This window comes from Corapipo altera, unplaced genomic scaffold, assembly GCF_003945725.1.
Source record: "Corapipo altera isolate COAL_440 unplaced genomic scaffold, ASM394572v1 0, whole genome shotgun sequence".
NCBI lineage: Eukaryota > Metazoa > Chordata > Aves > Passeriformes > Pipridae > Corapipo > Corapipo altera.
In genome coordinates, this window is record NW_020884872.1 from 66030892 (window position 1) to 66055419 (window position 24528).

The 24528-nt window shown below is 36.9% G+C and overlaps 1 protein-coding gene across 7 annotated transcripts in view; it reads right to left on the reverse strand.

The window, feature by feature from the left end:
* The window catches only part of PCDH9 (protocadherin 9), a 675825-nt gene that overhangs the window by 613458 nt on the left and 37839 nt on the right, over window positions 1-24528 (reverse strand). Inside the window, exon 3 of one of the 7 annotated variants that reach the window (XM_027650501.1) lies at window positions 10764-10846. The exons of the other annotated variants lie outside the window; for them this stretch is intronic. Within the exon in view, the coding sequence (XP_027506302.1) occupies window positions 10790-10846 (57 nt within the window). The 3' untranslated portion in view covers window positions 10764-10789. Of the gene's footprint in view, window positions 1-10763; window positions 10847-24528 lie in introns of those variants that run through there. 7 annotated transcript variants of the gene reach the window in all.

Here is a 24528-nt window from a genome sequence, read left to right on the forward strand (position 1 = left end):
TATCAATGATCCAGACAAGGAGATTGAGTGTACTATTAGCAAATTTGCAGATGACACCACGCTGGGGGGAAGTGTCAATCTGCTGGAGGGTAGGAGGGCTTTGCAGAGGGACCTGAATAGGCTGAATAGATGGGCCAAATCCAATGGTATGGGTTTCAACAAGACCAAGTGCCGGGTCCTGCACTTTGGCCACAACAAAACCCTGCAGCGCTACAGGCTGGGCACAGAGTGGCTGGAGAGCAGCCAGGCAGAAAGGGACCTGAAAGTTCTAATCAACAGGAAGCTGAACATGAGCCAGCAGTCTGTCCAGGGGGCCAAGAAGGCCAATGGCATCCTGGCCTGGATCAGGAATAGTGTGGCCAGCAGTGATTCTGCCCCTGTACTCAGTGGTGGTGAGGCCACACCTCGAGTATTGTGTCCAGTTCTGGCACCCTCAGTTCAGGAAGGATATTGAGGTGCTAGAGAGTGTCCAAAGAAGGGCAACAAGGCTGGTGAGGGGAGTCAAGTGCAGGCCCTACGAGGAGCAGCTGAGGGAGCTGGGGCTGTTTAGACTGGAGCAGAGGAGGCTCATAGCTCTCTACAACTACCTGAAAGGAGGTAGGAGTGAGTTGGGCGTCAGTCTCTTCTCCCAGGCAACTGGCAGTACCACAAGAGGGCATGGTCTTAAGCTGTGCCGGGTTGGTTTAGGTTAGATATTAGAAAGAAATTCTTTACAGAGAGAGTGATCAGGCATTGGAATGGGCTGCCCACGGAGGTGGTGGAGTCACCGTCCCTGGAGGTGTTTAAGAAGAGACTGGATGTGTCAGTGCCATGGTCTAGTTGACAGGGTGTTGCTAAGTCATGGGCTGGACTCGATGATCTGAGAGGTCTTTTCCAACCTGGTTGATTCTATAATTCTGTGTGGAACAAACAGATCAGGAAAATATTTCTGGTTTATTTCTTGCCTTTCCCTCTCCTTAACTGAGGAACATATCATTAACTGTCTCAGAGGTGTAAAAACATCTCACAGTGCTCCAGTATAAATCTGAAAGCACAAATAATGGCATATATCTATATATGTATTTACTTTGATCTATAGTCCATGTAGATATTCAATTATTTCTTATGTCTCTTGATTTTACAGACATGCATGCATATATACATATGCATATTTGTTTTCAAGCATGTGAGGAACAGGATTTCATTTCATTGTTCAAATAAGATGTAGTACTAGATGCAACGGGCATCAAGTTCCTCTGGACTTTAGCCAACTGCAGGCGAAAGTTTATTTGTACCAGCAACTGCAGCAGCCTAAGTAAAGGGCACCCTTGGGGTTTGGTTTGTGTAAATGGGGCTGTCCATGATCACAGCACAGCAGAGCCTCCTCTCATGATTGAGGATGCTCCTAGGTCCTTTGGGATGTGCTCCTGTGGCAGTGTAGGGTGGCAGGTTAGTATAACAAGGGAGTCATTTTCCCAGAAGTATTATAGTAAAGGCAAAGCTGCTTGTACTCCTTTAAGAAATGTTTCCCATTGCTTTGAAAACACTATCTGTGGGAAGGTTGTTCCTCTGACATGAGAAGCAAGCTCACCCTGCCCAAACTGGGAGTGTTAGGGATAACTGCTGAGTACGTGTGTGCATGTGTGTATAACATCCAGCCTCTTAAGTTTTAATCAAGCTCATACATACATGAGTTTCTCTGGTGCATGTGTTGGAAATACAAAGCATGCACACACACCTCCCAGCAAATGAAACGTGTCAGCAAGTGCTGTAATCAATAACAATATAATATTCTTTCCTAAATAATGGTACAGTAACAGAAGTGTGTAAGACAGTGATGAATTATTCAGCAGGTCTGCTTTGCTGCTACATTGCTCCTTCCATGCTTTAAGCTTTCCTACAGCTGAAACACCTGGCACAGCACTCTCCAACTCCATCTTCTTCTGAATACCTGAATCTATTTCTTGCCTCATATAAGAATTAAGTTACCTAAGTGCCTGAAGCTTTAAACAGTCTTCAATAGCAAAACTGTGTGAAGTCTTGAAGTTTTTAAGTGCCTTATTTCTACTTCATAGCGTCATATGGAGATTTGCTATGTATGTTAGCAGAAAACTGCATATTAAATATTTTTGAAAGTAAATGGTTCAGACTTTGAAGAATTTAATTCACTAGGGGGTGTATGACATTCTGGACAAAGTATTCATTAAAAGACACAAGGCAGATCTATTCGAGTGGTTAAAAAGAAAGCCCAGGTTATGACATGCTTACTTAATTTGAACAGTACACTACTCCCACGGAGCTAGAGCTGGTGAAAGATACTGCTTGGATTATCTAGAATACAGTACATAGTAATTTAGTTTTGTAAAATAAAATCATGTAAGATATTTTAAGTCATCAGGTTCTGTAAAAATGCACACATATATATATATACACATATATATATAAAATACGTCATGCAGCATGTAACTGAATACAAATTATTATATGAACTTTATAACACTGAACAAGTGTCAAAAATTAAGATATACACAAAAAATTATGGTTCACAGAAGGAAGGTAATTTTTTCAAGACAAATTCTAAAGAAAAGTTAACGGATTTTGTTTCTGTTGTGTTTATTTAAGCTATTCTTGAAATTGTTTAAACCTTCTTCTGAATGGCAACATATTTGTATCTAGAGTTGCTAATCTAATCTGCCATTCTGCTAGAGATGGTGAGACCCCTCAACGTATCTCATGTGCTGTGCACAGCTCACTTTTAAACGCCACAAGCAATACAAATCTGTCATCTCTCCTTGGGAAGCTGCCTGATTCTGTAATACACATTACCGCTAAGCAGTTTCTCTGATACTCGAGCTATATTTCTCCTGCTTGATTCATGTTCTACTTCCCATTACTTCACATTAACTCCCTCTGCCCCTGCTATCAAACGAAGGAGATCTGATTCCTTCCTTACTGCTGTGAATGGAGCAGTAAGAGAGAAATAACCCCCCACCTTGGAAGGTCACCTCTGTGATCTCCATGCCGTCAAGCCATTTCTCAGACACTCACTGCTGTCCACTGCCAGAAGCAGGACTTCTGCTGTTACCTCAGAAAGCTATTTTCCTCTTCTCGGAGACACTGCTGGATCACTACTGAAATAACTCAGCATTCCTGGAGGAATATGATATTTTTAAATAGGCAGTGCATTAACTCTCGAGCTCTTGCGTAAGAAAGGTTTGTAAAAACAGTTTCAGGCACAGCCAAAACTGTTCAGTGCCATGTGCCTCTCAGCAGCCAATATACAAGCTCACAATGCAGCATCAAACAATGCTGCTGCTGAGGAGCGTAAAGAATGCATGTTAAGTAAGGTCACAAGGTTCTGACCTAGATTTCAGTCAGCAGGAGTCTTCATCAGAAAATAAATTTGGATGTACTCCAGCACCCTTGACAAAAAGGCTACAGGCCTGCATGAATAAGGAAAAGAAGGTGCAACCTTGCCTTTGCTCCACTTTATGCCCAGTAGCATGGACTATGTGGTTGTCTGCAGTGCTCTGTGCGATCGAGTATTCAGAAAAAGGGACCTCCTATGTCAAGCAGACTGCTGCTTTGAGCACAGAAAACAACTATCTGGCTCATGACTACTGAAACAAAGTATTTGTTAAAAAAGACATTAAATTTTAATAGTAAAGTCTGGAAAAGTTGGTTGGGAAATCAATGCAAAAATACTTACATAAAAAACACTTATGCACAAAGTTCCTACCAGAATCCTTTTATGTCTCCCTCTGATTCCGGAAGCAGAGACATGACCTATCTGGTCACCATCATCATTAGAGCAGGCTGACAAAGATGCAAGTTTTTAGAGCGGTTTTATTAAAATGGCAAATGGAAATTAAATTAACTGCAAATTTTCACAAATGCAGTTACTCTAGCAACTCCAGAGCATAAAGGAGAAACAAGAAGCATTAAATATAAATAACTATGTGAAGAGCATAACTGTCTGTCCCTGTATCAAAGTGAATGAGCAAATAATATCAGTTCTTCTACATAGAAAATAACTATTTTCCATAAATCTTACATGTCCTTAGAAAAAAAATAAAACTCTTTTTTTCTGCTATACAAAGGAGGAGAATTTACTAAAGGAAACAATGACAAGACTACATATGAAAATATATTGTAAACTGTTATCTGCAATTCTTCAGTGAAATGATAAATCAGGTTATGTAATCTCAGGCGACAATTCAGATCTATTACAACTATTGTCCATATTTATCCAAATACTTCTAATCTTAAATCATTACAACTATTACTTGTCTCCTTCAAGTTACAGTGAAATTCGAATATTAAATAGCATTCATAAAACAAAGTTACAATTCACCAACTGAAAATGGTACAACAAGGAAATGATCTAATCTTATTTTAAAGTACTTTTGACAATGGCTGCAATAGCCATTGTAACTATCCTACTTGCACTACAGTATCTTCACAGAGAAGACCTAATTTCTTTTAATTTCTCATTTATTAAAAACAGTGAACAGAAAGCTTCCCTATCTTAAATTTACTAGTGGTGGTTTTTGCTGTGTAAGTTTTACAGGAATTTTCATTAGTACAAATGTAACTAAAGCAACAAAGATGGTTAATGTCCAAAATATGTCTGGAATACTAATGGATGGCCAGTACTGCTAATGAACAGAAGCCAAACTTTAAATTATCGACTTCACACGGACATCCAGAATCAAATCTACTTCTTATTCCCATCTTGACATAGGCAGACTCTTTTCACACTGACAAGAATTCACTTAAAAACCAAAAAGCATTTGCAGGAACAAAAGCCCTTGTGTACACGGACCGATGAGGGAATAGATCATTTGCAGTGCATCCTACCATGTGAAGGAGACCTTGTAACGGGTTTGCAGGCAGAGAGCATGCTGAGATGGTAATGTGTTTGGAGGGAAGCTTTGATAGAAATAGAAAAGTCAAACCAGGATTTGAAATCATGTTTTTAAAACTGACATACAAAACCAGCTGAGAACTTTAAATAGCAAGAAGAACCATGACAAAAAGATGAAGATATCTGCTCCCCGCTGGATTAACTGTAAGGGTTTCCAGTGTGGTGGCCTTGTACTTTAGGTTCCTCTTTTTCCTTGGTAGTTAGGCAAGACTTTTTTTTTCCCCAGATATCATACCACGTAGAAACTTTCCTCCTGAATTAACCAATTTAATAAAATTATATCTTCGCTTCAGAGCTCTAGCAATTATGTGACATATAATCCCAACTTCAGCAGAGTTCAAATCTTCTCTATGCACGCTAGTGAGACACCTGTCCTAATGAAAATCAAATAAAATGAGAGGGTGGGGACTGGGAAGGGGATGGGTTTTTAATGATCTGATTTGATAAGCAGCTGAATATGCTTAAAGGAGGCATGTGTTCATTTTCTATTATAACTACACAATTCTTATGTCATCTTGGCCAAGTCACTTAATCCAGCATGTTTGCCAGCTCGGAGGGAAGGACAACTTCCTATTTCATAGAAGACAGCAATGGCAGCTAAATTCAAACTACTATCATTCTGAGGTAATGCAGTGATAAGGGCAACATCAGCTTCTAACCACAGTTCTGATACCACGAAGATGGCACATCTGTTCCTTACCACCATGTAGCTCAGCCTCTGGAGAGTCCTTCCTCATGAGAGAGATCCAGGTAACACAGTCTCTTTTCTTACACAGCAGTAAGTGAGCACCTAAGTCCAGTGCTGCACAGGAAACTACTTTGTCCTGAGGGTAATTTTAAAAACAATTTAAACAATTCTATATGAAAATTCTAATTTACCTGAGCAAATCTTTTTTGACTTGAGGCAGAAAAGAATGAAATCTGAAAATCTGTGTAAAAATAGGGATTTGTCCTTGGAGATCCTTTGAAATATATTCTTTCCACACGCATTAAATTCTTCTTCAGGTGCAACTACTCATTCAAAGACACTCTCAGACTGTTTACAGTATTTTGTTTTTTAAAAAAGACAACTTCAGATATTAGATCTGTATAGACCAGTTCTAAACTGGCAGTACTCATTAAGAAATCAGTTAAATTAATTTAAAAATAATCTTCTTTCTATATTTTTTCATTGTAAATATTTAATTTTAATTGTATTTTTCATCTGATATGGTATACAAATATATTTAATAGAATTTGTTTTGCAGCAGTTCACATTACATATATTAAACAGAAAAACAGTTCCTGAAATTTATATCATTAAATGGAGAAGAAACAAGGTCTGTGAACATCTTGGGACAAAATTCAGTCCACTGAAAAACATTTTAAAAGCTCTTTGTGGTTCTCCTCATAAAGCTTCTGCCTCTGGTCCAGAAGGCTCCTGTTGCAGATGTTGCCAAGTGAGATTCATGATGCATGCACAGAACGATACATGACTATATAAAGGACTATATTTTACAGCATCTGCACAAGAAGATTTTAACATAGTGTGTAAACTTCTGGCAGTGGTGCAATAAAATCTACATTCACCATCCAACTATTGGTAAGATTTATGTCACATAATGTTATGACAAGGTGCTTATGTTACAAGTTGGCGTAGCCCCTAAACTGCCTGGAATTGCAAAAAGCCCAGGACTACCTGAAAAAAAAAGTGATTCATCTCATTTACTTTGCTTGCCTGGTTTTGCCTGATGGTGTTTTGGAGGTGCCTGTGTCCACTGACTGCAAAGTGAATCGGTGACTACTGTTATTAGGCAGCAACACGAATTAGGACAGTTCCAGGCTAGCATCTGTATATTGGATCTCCCAAAGTATATTAAACAAACTTAACACATAGCCTTCCCAATGTCACATATTCATGTCCCCCCTTGTTTCAACAACTGCCATTTTGACACCTAGCAGTCATAAAAAGTACTTATGAGAAGGTAATTGACTTGGTATGATAGTTTCATCACATTCCTTCCTTAATGCTCCTTTTGAAGACTTTCTCCTCTGTACTATTTACTTTGCCATAGAATTTATTCTTTTAATGTTCAAGAAAATCCACTGCTGACCTTTCACCTTTCCATCATTTTTCTCTCATACTGAGAGTTTTTCCTCTGTCCCTGATAAGCCTGTGAGCCCAGCTTCAGTCTTCTATTCACTTTCAAACAAATACCTCTTTATATGTGTATGAAGCTTAATGAAACGTCTCCTAGCTACCCATTTAGCAAGCTAATCCATTCTTCTTTTTTAAATTTTCACTTATAAGTGTCCTTTACCATAAAATAACTCCTTACTTTTTTTTCTGTTTTCCACTATCCCTCTGATTTTATACAGAACTTAATTCTATATTATATATAAGTGTCGGGGCAAGAAACATCTTTTTGAACTCTGTACAGAACCAAGTCAATGGATTATTGCTTCTAGGTGTTATACAGTAAAAAATCAGAGAATAGAAACACCTATTTGAAAAATTAGCATTCTGTCCTGACTCTCATGTCTTTCTTTGCAAATGGAAAGCAGGCTGTTCTTTTTCTAAATTTGCCTAGCCTTCCCACTTTAGTACAATTTACCACTGGAGAGCTTTATGAATTGTTTTTGATAGGTACATAAATTTACTACATTACACATTGAAAAAAAAGGTGTCCAGTTTTGTCAAATATAATTAAATAAGAGCATCCTAATTTTGGTTCTTGCACTGGTGTCTCAGTAGAATGTTCTCCTTGTTCCCTGTTAGAACAATAAATATAGAACAAGGATTTTAATGGTATTCTCTTTTAGAGCAAACTGATGGCGTGAAGTAATTGCTTTTGGTGCTCACAATATCTGTAGCTAGATGAATTTACAAGGAAAGCACTTTAGCCTTACAGCAAAATTATGAATATGTATCAGGCTCCCACATTACATTTATTGTCTTCGGTACACAAAAATCAACTTTGGCATTACAAGAAGAGAGAATAACCAACAAACTATCTCCTGAAGTAGAAAACTATTATTTAAAGTGACAGTTTCACCCCTCTTTTCCTCTAAATAAAGGACAAATGTCTAAAACAATCGTCTATTCTTTTTCACCTCTCTCTGTAGCCTGTTCACAAAGAGACTGCTATGAGACATAGCACTGCTGATCAACATTTTTATACAAGACTTCTGATGACAGCTATTAATGCAGCATCAATAGGAGACTTACAATACTAAACATGCATTAAGGAGCTACGACTTTCTAGCTGTCTGGAATTTCTCTAATACAATCAAGGAAACTGGCAGAAGTCCTAGTTTGCCATCACATACAAACTGGAAGAATTTCCATTCATTTAAAGCAGCAAGGAATAAGGCTTTCTTGATGCTGATCAGGAAAAAAATACTCTTTAAAAGCAAATTAATCTTCAGATTAATAAATGGTTTAAGATCATACATTCAGAGATAAGATTACTGAAACCCAAATAACTGGGTAAATGTACAGCAAGTATTAATAAACATTCAGATGAAAAAATATAACTAGAAAGACTGCAAACCGATAAACTAAGTATGATGGGCTCTCACTGTGGATATCACTTACAGTCTGACAGAGCAAGTCTTTTGCACATTAGTTACAAGCCATGACATAAATTTTATTTCCCCAGAATATTCTTAACATGGAATATACAATTTAGGAATCATTTCAATACATATTGTCTCTACTTCCAGATGATATCACTTTTTGGCGCTGCTCTAGTATAGTAAAACAGATTCAGAATGCTGATATAAAATGCTTATAACCAAAGGGAAGGAAACAAAGAACAGGAAAAAGCAGAGACAGATGAAAAGAGTCCCATGTACATTTTGGAAAAAAACACAATGGCAACTAATGCAAAACTGAGAAATATACAGACAACCACAGAATAGACATCCTAAGCCATATCAAAGCTATGTTTTTATTCAGTGTACTCAGAAAGAGTACTATATTCAAACTCTGTGCCAAAAAATATCAAGCATAATGAGGCAGCCAGCTCTCGTCAAAGTCTATTCCTAAAAAAACATACCATATTTGTCCTATTCTAAAAATTATTATTTTCTGTGTGGGTTTCTTCTTTATTTTGCTTTGAATTTTCCAAAGTTTAGGAAAGGTTTGTTTCCACATGTAAGACCTGTTTGTGTTCATATCTGGAAGCAGAGCCTAATGAGGACAATTAAAATATTTATGTTTTCACATGCATCTAAATACCTCTCATAAAATCCTGTTCGAGTTTTATTTTAATTTGAAAAGCAAAGAACTTAGATTGTTGCTGAGAAATTAATCCTTGCTTTCACTCCTTGTTTTGGCTCCTCAAACAGAAACAGATTCAGAAAGGTTAATTTTTACTTTAATTGCTATAAAGAGGCTGCCCTGTCCAAGACTAGTTAGACAACAGCTTTATCAGAGAGCTTACTGTCCAGCCATTGAAATGTTCATGTCAATGTCAAGTTGAAATACCATCATACTCATGCCAAGTTAATGCGAGAGTGTTCAGGCTGGAGTTAAGTCTCACTTTTCTCTCTTTTACAAGCTGTTTGTGAGCCAGTTTCACATTTGATACAAGCCAAAATTGTTGGGAAACAAAACACGTGATGGTTTTGCTGCCATATAAGGAAAAGCACTGTGAGCAACCATTTCTAATTCCTGTTCATAGCAGGAAAATCTGTGGAGAAGGATCTTTCAGATCTTTCCTAGCCATCGTTAGTCACATAACAGCATATATTCTCTTCTCTTTATCAACCAGTGAGAATGACAGATCTTGTCAGATTTTAAGTCATCTTTGTCACCATCATGCTCCCTCCTTTCTAGCTTGAATGGGGACAAAGAGAACCTGGCATTTTATAGGATGACAGTCTTTCCCCCTTAGGAAGGGAGGAACCTCACAGTTGACAATCCAGAACAATAGATGCAATCTCTCATCCACTGAGCTGCAATGGCATGATGCCACTGAGTCCCCTGTGTAGGAAATGCAGCTATTGATTCAGTACTGCCTTTGGAGGCTTAGGCTTCTGGGTACAGGACTGGAAGATGAGTGTGCTTTGGAGAGTTCTAGAAATCCTAATTTACTAGGCATGACATCACCGCAAGGTCATCTCTTCCAGGAGCTCGTATTTGCAGACACTGCAGCATTTTTGAATTCATAGCAGCCAACTCGTGCCATCTTGTGAAATCAGTCTAAAGAACGATAAATTGCCTTCCTCAGTATTGAGCTGGATCCAGGATGGAGCAGACTGTACAGGAAACTATGGCTTTAAAAATAAAAATCCATCTGAGGTACATATTCAGGATGATGTCAACTGAGAGATACTACATTATCTGGAGAATGTCTGAGAGAGACAGCAGGAGCCGAACAGCTACTGCTTTTCACCCACGCATTCAGGCCACTAAATTCTTCATGCTAAAGAGTTATGTGGATTGTGGGCTGGAGGCAGGTGTGGCAGTAGGAATGATGCTATGAGCTGCTCATTCTATATGTTGTACAAGATAAAAAGAAAACTGGCTAGAACTTTTTAAACTGATTGACATCAGAAAGTTGCAGTGTTCCAATAAGACTCCTTTGAAAATGCAATATATTCTTCCCGTCGTCAAACCCCAAACCCTGTATTTTGAACAATTTTTAAAGAAAGAAAATAAAACATACACACCACAAAACAAAGAGGATGACAGTTCCCTTTTTCATAAGTAATCAAGAATCTATTACACCATCGCTCAGCAATGCCTACAGAGAGAGAAAACATCCTGTTACTGGGCATCTTTGGTACTTATTACATAGAGAGGGAACCTTTTTCAATCTTCTTCATCTCAAAATTTGCAAATGTCTGTTTACAAGGACTGCGATGCCCAGAAGCAAAGCAGTCAGAATGGAGAGGCTAACAACCCATGTTTTGGATGGGATGCTTAGACCTGTCATCATCACTGAGGCATCCCTGAAGAGATCAGGAGAAAATATTTGTGTAAGTCACATGCTGTGGACAAAGAACAGGGCAATGAACAAATATCTTTCTAACATATCTGCCATTACAATATAAGGAATTTCATCCACACCGCAAGTAAATCAGCCCTGCAATGCTTAGATGGATGTGGATTGAGCTGTAAAACTATTTTTTACATTACACATTTTAAAAATTGAAACGGCTTTCTTAAATGAAGGTTTACTCTTTCAACCTGAACTAAAAGTTCAACACAAGAGAAACTACTCTACTATGGTGAAACAGGTTAAATGGATAATTAATCTTTTTTTTTTTTTCTTTAGAAAAATTCTTTTCTGGTGTAAAAAAACCCAACAAACCAACCAAACAAAAAAACTCCAAAAAACCCCAAACACAAGAGAAATCTCTGTGCAATAAAAAAGGTCAGAAAAAACAACTTATATGCAATTTGCACAGTAAAGACTCGCTTTACTAAACTGACTAAATAAAGCAATCAGTTTAAAGAAAACTTTCTTACCAATTACACAGATAATTTTCACCCCCAGAGGATTCATTTGTCGCAAACTGTATTACATTACTTTCATCAGCCAACACCACTTTTCAGTAGAGAGAAGTTTTTGCATGTTCAAGATATACATACAACTGTATTCTTCTGAAAATGTGTCAGGTATTTCTAAGTTTACAGTTTATATATTGTGACAATATTTTCTTTTCACATAGCTACCTAATTTCCATTTGTTCTTAAAGTGTAGCTACAAAGTTTAATTTTATCAGAAATGTATGTGTAGATAAAAAAATACAGTAAATGTACATGTTGACACAAATAGCTTTCCTTTGGGCATTAGCATGTATTCTGAGCATCAGAAGTAACGGATGCTCCACTGTCAAACGACACAACTGGAAGCACTCATAGTGTTATACTATGGCTGATACCCAGTTCAGACTTCCAGATCACTCCTTCATATAAGTCTCTGTGGATAAATGACAGTGTAGACTTGGTGGTCTACCAGCAGAAGAACTCACTCTAATATGATTTAAGAGAAGAGTGTTTATTTCACAGGAATCTGACTCTCTAAGGAGCTGTGATTCACTTAGATTGCTGCGTACATCGTATGCTCTACTGGAAGTAATGAGGAAAGAAGAAACATACTGCGGTCATGACACTACATGTACTAACTGTGACCTGTATGTCCTTTAGTTTAAAGTTCAGATTTCACGTGAACTCTGAATGTCAGATTACTGTGTGAATTTATGATCATCATTCCTTTTTTTTCAGGAATCCTACTTCCCTGAGGACCTCATAAAAATATTTGCCCTGTCTCAACCTTTCATTTTGTTCCTCAAAAATCCATTGAAAAGGTATCAGTATCTCAGCTGCAGTCCAATGTTATCCCAAAGTAAAAAAGTTCTGCTGAGCTGCAACTCACTGCACTGAGCTGAACAAAAGCTTCCTTCCTGAAGAATAGCAAAGGCTCTACTTCTGACAAAGGCTTGCTTTCTTTCCTAGCTCTTTAGGATTCAGCATCATGACTTCAGGGATAGTTGTAGACGTGCAGAGGTTATGTGGAGATTTCTGAGAACTAAGATTCAGTTCCCCTTATATATACATGGTATCTGGCTATGATACTTTTATTTTCAGGTATAGAAATCAGCCTGCTGAGATAAACCTTTCTGGAGACAGCCATCTCTAGAACTGGTATGTTGTTGTGGAGTTGTGTTCATCAAGTACACTGTTACTTTCCTTAAAGGTTCATAAATTAATTTCAGGTATTATACAGATGCAATTTTAAATATGGGTTTACAAATTACTATAATTTGATCTGGCCTCCACAAACACTGGGGGTCCATTTCTGATAAATGCTAGTGCAGAATTTCTAGTCAAAATCTAAGCAAGGTTTTAATGTCTTACAAGCTCCTTCCTTGATCTCTCTGTAGTAAAAATAGTTGGATGAATATCATATGATTTTCAAGACCATTAAGTGCTACTGTTAGGAAGGATTTCTTTCCTTCAGTTTAAACACTTGGGATATCCCTTACTGTAACACTGATTCATGCACATCCACTTATTCTTTATTCAGCACCTTAAGTAATGGAAAAAAAAATAACTTGAAGAACTTGATCATTTTAAACTTGTGTCAAGAGGCTGAACTATACTAGCTGCAATTTTAATCATTGAATATACTCACTTTTGTCTGACTTTACAAGGTACATGAAGTATAGGGCCTATTTGAAAGAAAAAGGTCATAAAAATGGATCATAATAAATGGAATGTTTTCCAAATGTAGGAAGAAGGTTCATGTTTTCACAGAATTATTTGGAGGAAACAATATTGAACACTCATACTAGAAAAGAAATACACAATGCAGAATAGAGCTCTGGTATAAAGATTAACGTGGTGCAAATAAAAGATTATTGCTTGAGTTAAACAAATGTGTCTTAGCCTCATCTCATAAATAGCCACACATTTACTCTATATAACAACCAATTTTCATTCTCATTGTAACAATTTCAAAGTTAAAAAATGCAGTTTGAAATTTACAGCACAAAAGACAGAGGAGTTATTCTTCAAAACCATTAGCGTGGAATCAGACTTAAAGCAGCTCCCATTTAACACATATTGTTTTTTTCCCCACTGAGTTTATAGCACTATGTCAATTTATTTCTTAAGTGCACACGATCTGTTGAAGTGTCCTGCAAGTACTTCCATCAAATTAAAAAAAATGCCAAGGAAAGTATTTATGTATGTAACTGAAGTCTCTCACACTTTACTTCTTTTCTTGTATCTGAACCACTACCAGGAGAAAACATTATCTATTCCTTATCTGAGAAGGCCAGCAAAGTGTGATTACATCTGGAGGATCACTAGTAACAACCCAGACACTGAACCTCTGGAGACAGGATGTGCATGTAGCTGTAGCTGAAGTGGTGAGATTATAATGGGCAGGGCAGCCTTGCCTTACAGCGTTACACCACCCACAGCTCACACAGCCCCGGGGTGGCACAGGTACATACAAGCTCTGTAGCTTTAACTGCAGCAGAGGTGCAAAGCAAGATTTGCTTTCCAGTGAAGTAAACAGAGCTTCTGTTAGTTCCCTGTGATATCCTAGCTCTCAATAAACAGTAAGGTATTTTCTGAGAAGTTTAAAGTATTTAAATTCTTGCTCACTGGGCTTTGTGTTAGGAATACTGCTACAATACCAGATGCATTAAACAATTTGTCATACTCACATAAAAGGTTGGACACTATATTTACCATCCTATTATTGAGTTTTCAGCTTGAAAATTACAGGACTTGTATAAGTACAGTCATACTGTTTTGAAAAAGGAAATGTAGTTTAAAATACTCTAGGCAAGTTACTGCTATGAGGTAGTAGAGATAAAAAATAAAAAACAAATAAACCCTTTAAACCATACCAAACATGAAAGGAAACAAAATGTTAAACTGTCATTGGATGATTGCTTTTTAAGTTCACTGTCTTAATTAAACCCTATGAATTTAATGACAATAATTGGCAAAACAGAACTTTATTTTCAAGATTTATGGTTACATTCTACAAAAAAAGCATAATCTAACCATGTCATATCTAATATGTATGCAGCAAAGGTTGACAAAAACATGTGAAATGGTTTTCTCCATCTCCAAATTATTGAGTTAGCTAAAATGTTCTGTCTGTAGGAAAGTTATAAAGAATTTATGGAAGGGCAATATCTAATCAGTACCTGAAGTTCTACTGGGCTGCTGATTCTAATTAATAACACTTCCTAACTGTGTTCAAAGGCATTTAAGTAAAATGAAAGCCTTCAGAAATGCATTGAAGCATTTAATGCCTAGATACTGAAGAGATAAGCCTTCTATAAAAGCCTAAAATAGGTTAGACAGATTAGACTGGCAGATAAAACAAAGGTAGAAACTACAGGCAAATAAAATACACAATTGCGTATGAAAGAAACAAATATGCTTGTAAAGAAACATATACAGAAAGCCAAAAAAAAGTGATTCAATTTGAGGAAAACCTTAGGCTTGGTTATAAAAACATGGTTTGTTGTAGCGTAGTTTTAAACATCATGTGTGCTATAAAGGAAAACATTTCCATATAACATAGCTACTCTAGATTGCAGACACCTTTTTAAAAAAAAAAACTCAACTTTTTAACTTTTTTATGTAAAAGCAATTATACTGGGGGATAGTGTTATGACATAAATGTGTTAAACTGAACCAGCTCTTCTGATCACATATATCAAATCCAAATAATCTGATCCTGTAAGAAATATTAGTCTGTCACAGCATTAGTATGCTTAGTCAGTGGAGCAAAACAAGGAATTGTAGGCCATCTTATGCTGCTGAAAATGCCAAATGGCTTGTGACACCCTACTCTCTGCTTCTTTACCACTAAATACACAGCTCAGGTGCAATATTTCAGTTGTAGACAATGAGGTTTAAGTGAGATGATTCCCATCCTGAACACTGTTATTGTCTATGAGCTGATCCAACCTCCGAGTACAGTTTCACATATTTATATAAATTAGCATATGAGAGAAAAAAAATACCAATATATTATACCCATAATGTTTGGTAATCCAAAGAAGCAAAAGGCTAAAGTGCAACCAAAGGATACAAAAGATCACATGCAGGGTTTTCCTCTTCCTTGCACACCCACAACAGTAATCAGGTTTGTTATGTATTTATGCTGCCAGGTGTCCAAGAGGGGTGATAAGAGCCCACTGCAGTTGCTGAGAAAAAGCAAATTATATCTTTCTGAAGACTGACACAGTATGTGCCACCCACACTTCTGGGATGTTCATTCAAAGGTGTGCCACTTCCAGGAAACTCCAGCATGAGGTCCAAAGGCTGCATGCTGGCAATTTCTGTAAAATTTGTAGCAACCATCAGGGGTGAAGGAAGGGGAGCTCCAGAAAGGTTCAGGGACTTTTTTTTTTGCTTTTTTTTGTATTTTCAGAGCAACCTGAACATCAATGTAGAAACACTTCTGTTTGGCGACACTACTGAAGGGGGGAGTAACTGCAACCAAGCACCAATGAGCCTCAGCTGCCCATGCTGAGCAGAAAGCTCACCAGCTGCCCACTGGGCCAAAGACCTGGTCTGTTTTAACCCTTCACCAGATTCCCCAGGGCCAGCCCAGCTGATCAGCTCAGCATCAGCTAAAAGAAATCCAGTGGAGCTGGAGGGAGGTGGAGAATTGCTCACTCTGCAAGGCAGAAAAACAGCAAGGCAGAGGTTTAAAAAGTTTCTCATTAGATGACAAGAAATCCTCCCTTTTAACATTTTTGTACATCTCTAATAGCAGTTCCTCCTGCATAAACTTCAGGAAGGCTGGGTCTGTGCAAACATTCTCCCCTCCCCTCTGCTGCACTGGGTCTCTTGCTTATCCCCCACCAGCAACTGTGGCTCGGGAGGCAAACAGTGGTCATCCTGTTCTGTGCACAATGACAGACAAATAAAAGAACAAGCAAGCTTGAGAGATTTCAAATCTAGAGCTGAGGGATTTCTCCGAGTTTCACTGTGTCTCTGTGATCCTCCCACTAAATGCAGGAGCTGTTTTCTTCATTAAATGAAGCCCATATTAAACATCTCTCCTCGTGTCTCTCCAGAGCCCTTGGGGAGCTCTGCAATAGCAGAGCGTAGAAATTTGTAGAAAGATGTCCTCTGATAGATTTGACTTATACAGCATCAGTTGTTATAAACTGCCAAGAAACGGGAAATTGGATGTCTCAAGACACCCATGGACTCTAGCCACTAAAAACTGTTGTATCAAATGCATATTTGAGATTTATTTCAAAGAAGTATTTGATTACATCAAACTATTTTTGAAGCATAAAGGTTTATTTATAAGGACTTTTTGCCTTTCATACCTTCCTTGTACACTCAATTCACAGTTCCTCTCCTTAAGGGCACAAGAAAACCTTGTGTGTTAATTAGCCAATTTTGATTTCAAAATGTATTTTCTCAGACTAATGAAATTGAAATAAATTAAGTTGAAAATACAATGAATATGTTTCTGAAGTTGAAAAAGACAAGACCAGGTGGTAACTAGACCTCACATCTGCACAGTCAGAATAAGTATGATGGAGGACAGGTTCAAAGTGTCTTATCTCAGCAGGGTATTATCATGGTACATATTGTACATGCTGAACAGAACCTTAGAAATTCTCATAAATGTACTTACAAGAACTGAGAAGTAAGTGCTTTGTAATCTTTAATCAGCCCAACATTCAAAGCCTGCTGAAATTAGAGCGGATCGTCTTCTTTTCAGTAGGGTTAAGGTCAGGTATTTTACACTGAGTATTTAAAAAAGAAACTCTGGAATGTCATTGCTGTACCAATTCTTTTCCTTCTCTCTCACAAGGACCTACCTGCCTAGCCACTCTGAGAGTCATGAAAGTCTACTTTAACAATAAATACCACATTTTTACCATGATCAGAATCACTCCTCATTTAAAAGCTGAATTTCTGTTTTATCTTATGCAACATCAGCAAAATGATTTCTCTAAATCTGAACTGCAGAATTTTATTGGTAAGCTAAATATGGAAGTCAGAAACATGGATTTTCAGATATTGTATTCATAGGACTGGCAATTAGAAAAGCCATCTTTGACTTCCTTCTGGCACTGGCATGAAAGTCATTGAGAGAAGCAGAGGAATTTACAGGATTTTCAGAGTAATTTTTTCCAGCAGTATTATCTCTCTGAAATATTTTTGCTCAACTTGGAAATGAAAACAAATATCAAGAAGGATATAAAGTATCCACAAGATAGTAATTCTAATGCTTATTTACAAGGATATGTCAGCTCTCTGTACACTTATCAGCTCAACACGCCACAAAGGTGGCTATAATGACTATCTGATTGCATTGTGTAATTTGGATCGAACATGGATCCAACACACTCTGGGAGGCTTCTGAATGCTGTTTGGATCATCTAGATAGATGTGTTATACCAGTATGCCAACTCCCACAGCAATCATACACAAAATCTCTATTATTATCAATAGGAACATAATAGATGTTGCTTCATCTTGAAAATAAAAACAATAACAAGAAGTGGTTTAAAGTCGTCACTATTTAGAAGACAAGAGATAACGCCTGCAAACAAAAACTGCAGCTCATTGACATAAGCCAGAATTTTATGGGAGCAGGTAAAAAAAAACCTATGCAATGCTTTTCTGAAACAAAAAGGTAGGTAAATTACTTACCTGAATAGGGAAAATGTAAGCCATACCAAATTATCTTACTTAAATTCCATAAGTACTAAATGAAATGTTATTAAATATGTATATATTATCTTACTGAAATATTATCTTAAATTATATACATGCACATACATCCACATAGATTTTAAAGGCATGTTCTAGACAAGGTTATTAAACACAAGGATATATAATAAAAAGTAAGATAGGGATTACTAATCTCCTACATGTTTAGTCACTTTGCCAGTTATGCCATAACCATAAAACCTTGTCAATAAGTGGTTTATTACAAGAATGTAAAGAAAAAAAAGACTTTCAAAAAAACTCTCAAAGTGAAAATAAATAAAAGACTAAGATTAGGGGATACCTCACAAAACAGTCACTTCTGAGTAATTTTTATTATGTTTATCAAATATTAAAGCAAGAATTAAACTATACCAAACATTAATCCTTTGCTATATAGTTCATGCACAGCAATGTTAGTGACTCACAAAACACCTGAAAGCATCTTTGGCAGAATTTTATCTTCATAAGCTTGTGTATCCTCTGTTTATATTTTTGAAAGGACATGAAAAGCCAAATTTACTTTGGCACAGTTTATTAACTCAGCAAATTTTTCACTGATGAAAGAAGTGGACCTTATATCTTGCATTATTATTGGTCATATTATCATCTTATACTTAATATCACTTGCTTTAGCACTGACAGTGTGGTTAGTGTTGTACACAAACAAGAAAGAACTTCACAGACTGACAAAGCTGTGACTGTCCCCTAATGGGTTGCTTCGAAATGCTGGTAGATCTAGTTCGTTTATACTTGAATCAGGCCTTTGGGTAGTACAGTATGTCAGAGAAGAATGGGGTAAAGAGAAATGTTGGTTGGTCTATTGTCAGTAACGACTAAACAATCACCTTGGCTTTAATCCTTCCCTGTGTCCTGGGAGGATATGGCAGGTGACAAGAAACAAGTTCCTGATCCCTTTTTCTCAGCCTCAGCCTCCTAACCAACACTTACGAGGCAGCTCGAATTTGTGTTGCTGACCGAAGGCTTTTCACAAGGCCAGGATGAATGGATTCCTCTTTCCTGTTGATTGCTCCCGCTTCTGCCCTTCTCCTGTATCCAGTATACCCCCTAAGGAGACCAGCTGAGTTGGAGGCAATTGGTTGAGATTCTTTTGCTTTTTGTAAATAGCATTATCAATTATCACACCTGTTAATAAAGAGATGCCCCCCTGTATATTTATTATTACTATCCGAAAAAAATATTGTGAAAATTGATAAATTTTTAAATTATATTACATTAGAGTGAATGAGGGTAGCTTTTATTTCTGTTGACATGACCATCACTTTTTTTTTTTGTATTTCATTATGTCTTCCACACTGAAGTTTTTATAAACTTGTCTGTTTCACGCCCAATTTTCTCTGATCTCCAATTCAATTATAGCACTTTTTGTCACATTCATATGAGACAATACAGACTAAGGATAGCTTTTAGTTTAAAATTCTCTGCCAGTTGTATCTTCCTACAGTTTTGTTTACCATCTGACACACTCAAAATTCTGTCTCTGGTTTCGTGGGTTCTCAACTGGGGACTTAATCTTGAAACACATATACAACTTTCTTAATTTGCTAAAAGGGGTTGTCTGTAGAATTGCCATCAATGCTGTAAAATGTTCTGCAAATGCAGAGAGCAAGGCACATGGGATCTGACTGTGACAGTACACTCTTCAAGTTATTGTTTATATAAACACTGTCTGTAATCAAACCACTAAATCAGATAATAACAATAATGGGTGGTGGTGCATTTCATCTCTTTTACTGAGAAATGATAATTAAAACGAATATTATTTTTCTGACATTTTAGCATATATTCTCTAGAAAATTTGAAATTATGGATAATTTCACTTTTGATGTTTTTTAATAAAGCTTCTTCACTCCTTGCATCTCTTTCTACAAACTTTATAATCCCTCTTTTCATATAAGACACAAAAATGTTATCTCAGGATAACCTTTTGCTTGACCTTTCAGCAGATAAATATCCTCTAAAGTTCTCAAACTTATATTTTTCAATTTCCAACTTTCAAGTCATCAAGAGCAGAAAATATACAAAGAAATACTGTTCTGATTCTTGTTCTTGAGCTCAAAACACCATATTATCATTTGACCCATTTTAATAACTTAAAATTATATTTTTTATTTTAATTTCAAAAACATCAACTGAACACCATCAGATGTAATACAAAGTGACATACCCTACTTCCTTTGATGAAGATTATTAGTTTAGAAATGCAGACCAATTTTTATGCATTTATTAGTCATATCCTTTAAAAATTAATAAACAAAGGAACAGATCTAGTACCTCCAAAACCCAAAAGTGCAAAGTACATCGTGGTACCAGTAGTGTCACTGAGAAAATATGGAGAAGATCTGGATTGGGCCCATAAGGTTTGACCAAATGGGTCTGGTCCTGCTTCATGCCTTACTTTAATGGCTGGAAAATATGGACAAATACCACTTAAAGTACCAGCTTTACAAACGATAAAAGTCAGGGGTGGCTTGGGCCAACTGACTGTTGCAAGCCCACTGTAGTAAATTTAGTCTTCTAAAAACCTAGCTGAAAAGAAAAGTGAGGGAGGGAGCAGGGAAGGTTAAAAGTAGCCAAATTGTGATTTAGAAATAGGAACAATTTAGAAAAAATAAGGAAGTCATCTACATATTTAAAAACTGGGTCATGAGAGGGCACAAAGGGATGCCTATATAAATGCCCATTGGTGTCTCTCTTCCTATGTTCTCCATCTCAGTATTTGCCTTAGGATTGATTCAGTTCATGAATCTCTGATATTTCTGTCTATATACAAATGAAATTAGTTTCTTCCAAAGCCATTGAAACTTTTCTAAATCTTTTCTTGACTGTGTTTCGGATTTGGCCAAATGTAAAGAAAATGCGGTAGGTAACTACAGTTTCTTGGCAACAGTAGATGGTTAAATAAAATAAATAAATTAAAAGTATAAGTACACTTTCTGTTGAAAGTAGTTCAGAACTTTCCTGCCAAAAAAATTATAACTTTGAATATAGCTTCCCAGTGGGGAAGACTGGAGAAGTGAAACTTAGGAAAAAAAATAGGGAACAGAAAAGTTAGACTGATTTTTACTTGCTGTTGAATTAGATTTTAAATATTTTGGTTTGATTTCTTGGAAATCTGTAAAGCAAGATACTTTTTGATAAATGCCATAGGATTGTACAGACACCTGGAATAACAAAAAAAAAACGAAAGGGGATTTCTATGTCATATATGAAACTAAGAGAAGTGAAAAAAGATGGGATATGAACAGAACTTTTAGAAAGATCCCAAATTAAATGTCACTCCGCAGATCTATCATGGTCATATCATCTCAAAAGAATCTTTTGCTATCAAGACATCTACGTTTGTTCAGCAAAGAAAATTAGCAGAAGTGAGGAAGAAGAAAAGAAAAAAAACAAAAACAAACCAACATTCCAGTGTTTAGCAACATCCTTCAGTCAATCCACATCTGTTCATCTGGCCAATCTGGGACTGGCCAAAAATATGAGATATACAGGAGAGTATCACTGAGCTAAATTAATATAAATTAAATATTGAATGAGTTCAAGCATTTGCTTGCCAGGTGGAAAGAATTACATATGTGCATACAATGACCAAAAAAAAAAATAAAATTATGTCTTCTTTGCATTTAGAGTATTTGATGATTGAAAAATCTCCAGTTTCAAAGTCTGAAGTGCATGGATGTACTAGATTCTGTGATAAAGTGTATGCTGACTCCAATCAAGGCTGTCCCCTTGACATGATGAACAATATGAGAACATTCACAATGTTTTCATTTATCTCTTTCAGTTTACCTGCACCTTGAAAGTCAGGATGTCAAATTAGGAAAACCTCATTCAGAGTGACCCATGATTCAGATCAGTACATCACTTCTTTCCCATTTGGAAAAAACCTTCTGATAAACAACTTAAATTGATTTTCAGTTAATGCAGATGCAAGCAGATACTATTTTCAGCAAGAACTCCTTGTCCTAGACTCCCAGACTCTGTGACTGAAGCCAGCCCCAAGTTTTTTCAAAGTGAGTACTGATAAACCATTGAATTAGTGGAAACTTAGAAATGCTGGTTTTAACACGTTTTGATCATCAACTCACTCAAACATAGAAAGGTAAAAGTTTTAATGGTTGGGAAGCATTTTGAAATCCTGACAGAAAGAATATATGGACAGTATGGAGAATATTATTTAGAAAAGTGCAGCCACAGCCCTACAGCTGCTGTTATTACTAAAATAAAGGGTGATTCAGGTGGCCCTCCCAGGCTGCAGCACTGGGCTTCCTCTGTAATCAAATAACTGCATAGTCAGACTGGGGAAGACATTTAGGTGACTGCATTCCAACGACATTTAAGTGACTGCATTCCAATTATTTAATGGGGCACAGACTCCTAAACAGTTTTGTGGCCAAGACCTGTAGTGCAGAATCTGCCTAACCTTAGACATCACTAACTCTTCCCATTGACTTCATAGGCAACCCTGGGGAGCAGGATTTCTGAAAGCTTACTGCTGTTTCAAATCTAAAGCAGGTATGTAAAAGTAGATGCCCTGACTTTTGCTTCAGTGGTTCTGATGAGATAAGATAAAAAGAAAGTAGTCTGGCTCCAACCTTCATTATGATTTTATGTAAATTATTTTAAGTAAGGATACTTGCCCTCCAGTGGTCGAGGATCCTGAGGTTGATTTACTTTTTAAAGCTAGTTTAGCAAACTTTCAAAGATTTTGCAAGTAAACTTTATATTTGCTTGAAAATCCACAGTGACAGTAGGGTACGTGTGTGTGTATGTTCCAGTACCATAAAAACCACCTTTAAATACCTTAGTGTTCTTCTTTTTCCATCTACCTTTCCATTCTTGTATTATAGAAACAGTACATTCTCTTTCACTGTGAAAAAAGTCACACTGGAGAATTATTTATTCAGATAAGATTTTTTTACAACATCTATAGGCTGGTTGTCTATGCAGTTCTTATGAAATGTTATTCAAAAGTCTCTAAAAAGAACAACATAAAGGACTGCCTGAAGAAAAAACCCCAAAAAATTGTGGCGATGGATGCTAAGGAACAAAAAATGAGGATATGCACAGGCTTTCACAGACATTTCTACAGAACCCTGCTCTTTGTACTGATTTTATAGAATTTCTTCATAAAAGTAGATCCTTGAAATTTTCTTATCACTGCTCCTGAATGAACTCTCAATTACAAATATATGCATATCTAGTAGAAAGCTTTCTCCTGAGGCTGAAGTTCTGGCATCAGACTTCATCAGGAAAGGAAACCATGGAAAACAGAAACGGTAGTTCTGAATCCTAAAAGGTTGCTGTTCTCAGTAAAAAATCTCAGCTATTTACAGCATGAAGCACAAAATGATACCAAACAGCTTCCCCACAGTTAAAATGAGTAACACATCTGGCTTTGATATTCATTCTTTTTCCAGCAAATGGCTGTACCAAGTTAGAATTTTCAAAATGTCTATCACTTTACATATATAGATTTAATTTCATTTAAAACAAGGCCATTGTATAAATGCATCACAGCTTCAAAGACAGACTTCCTCAAAACTATAGCATGAGAGCTTCCCATGGTTGCCATGGAAATGACCTTTCACTATTTCCATGGTAATGGATCTAGTTTTATATATTTCTCTTTTATGAGACTGTATTATACCAACAAAGCTAACATCCAGAATACAGTCCTTAACTTATGGATGCAAACTCACTGAGAGAAATTATCTGACTCCCAAGCCCCATGGGCACGCTGAGCTTTTGGATGTCTTTTTAGTACTGTGGAACAGACTTTCGAGAAGGATCATCTACTGCTTACTGTCAGTAGAGAAATGCTGATATATTTTGCTCATTGTTGTGTCTCTAAAGGAGTTTCTGGATTCATCCACTGCAGTCTTTTCCAGATTGCTCTACTGCTCCCAAAGGCAGAGCAGCTGGAAAAAAAAAGAATGGATTGAGACCTTCTGTAAATTCCAGGCTGTTGATCATATCCTGCTGTGAAATAAATATTATTCTAGGGCATTTACTGAAAATCTATAGGTCTTTGAAATTACATATTCATAGACCTACTGATCTCTCTTTTTGAAATTATACTTGGAATCGGTTTTCTCTCCCCCTCCCCTTTTTTTTTTGTTTTGGTTTTTCTTTTTTGTTTTTTGGGTTTTTTAAACATTACGGTTATTGTTGCTGTCACTGGAAGCTAAGATCTTCCTCTTCACCCTGGAGACAAAAAGAATGGAAGTAGTGGATTCAAACCTATAAAACTGAGAGCAAGAGAGCAACCAAGGTATCCCAGTCCCCAGCACTCTTGACACATAAAAGAAACCCAGCTTGATTTAAGGTGTTAAGTGCCATAAGGTGTTACAGAGATGGGGCTTGGACAGGATGGTGCTGCCACTGT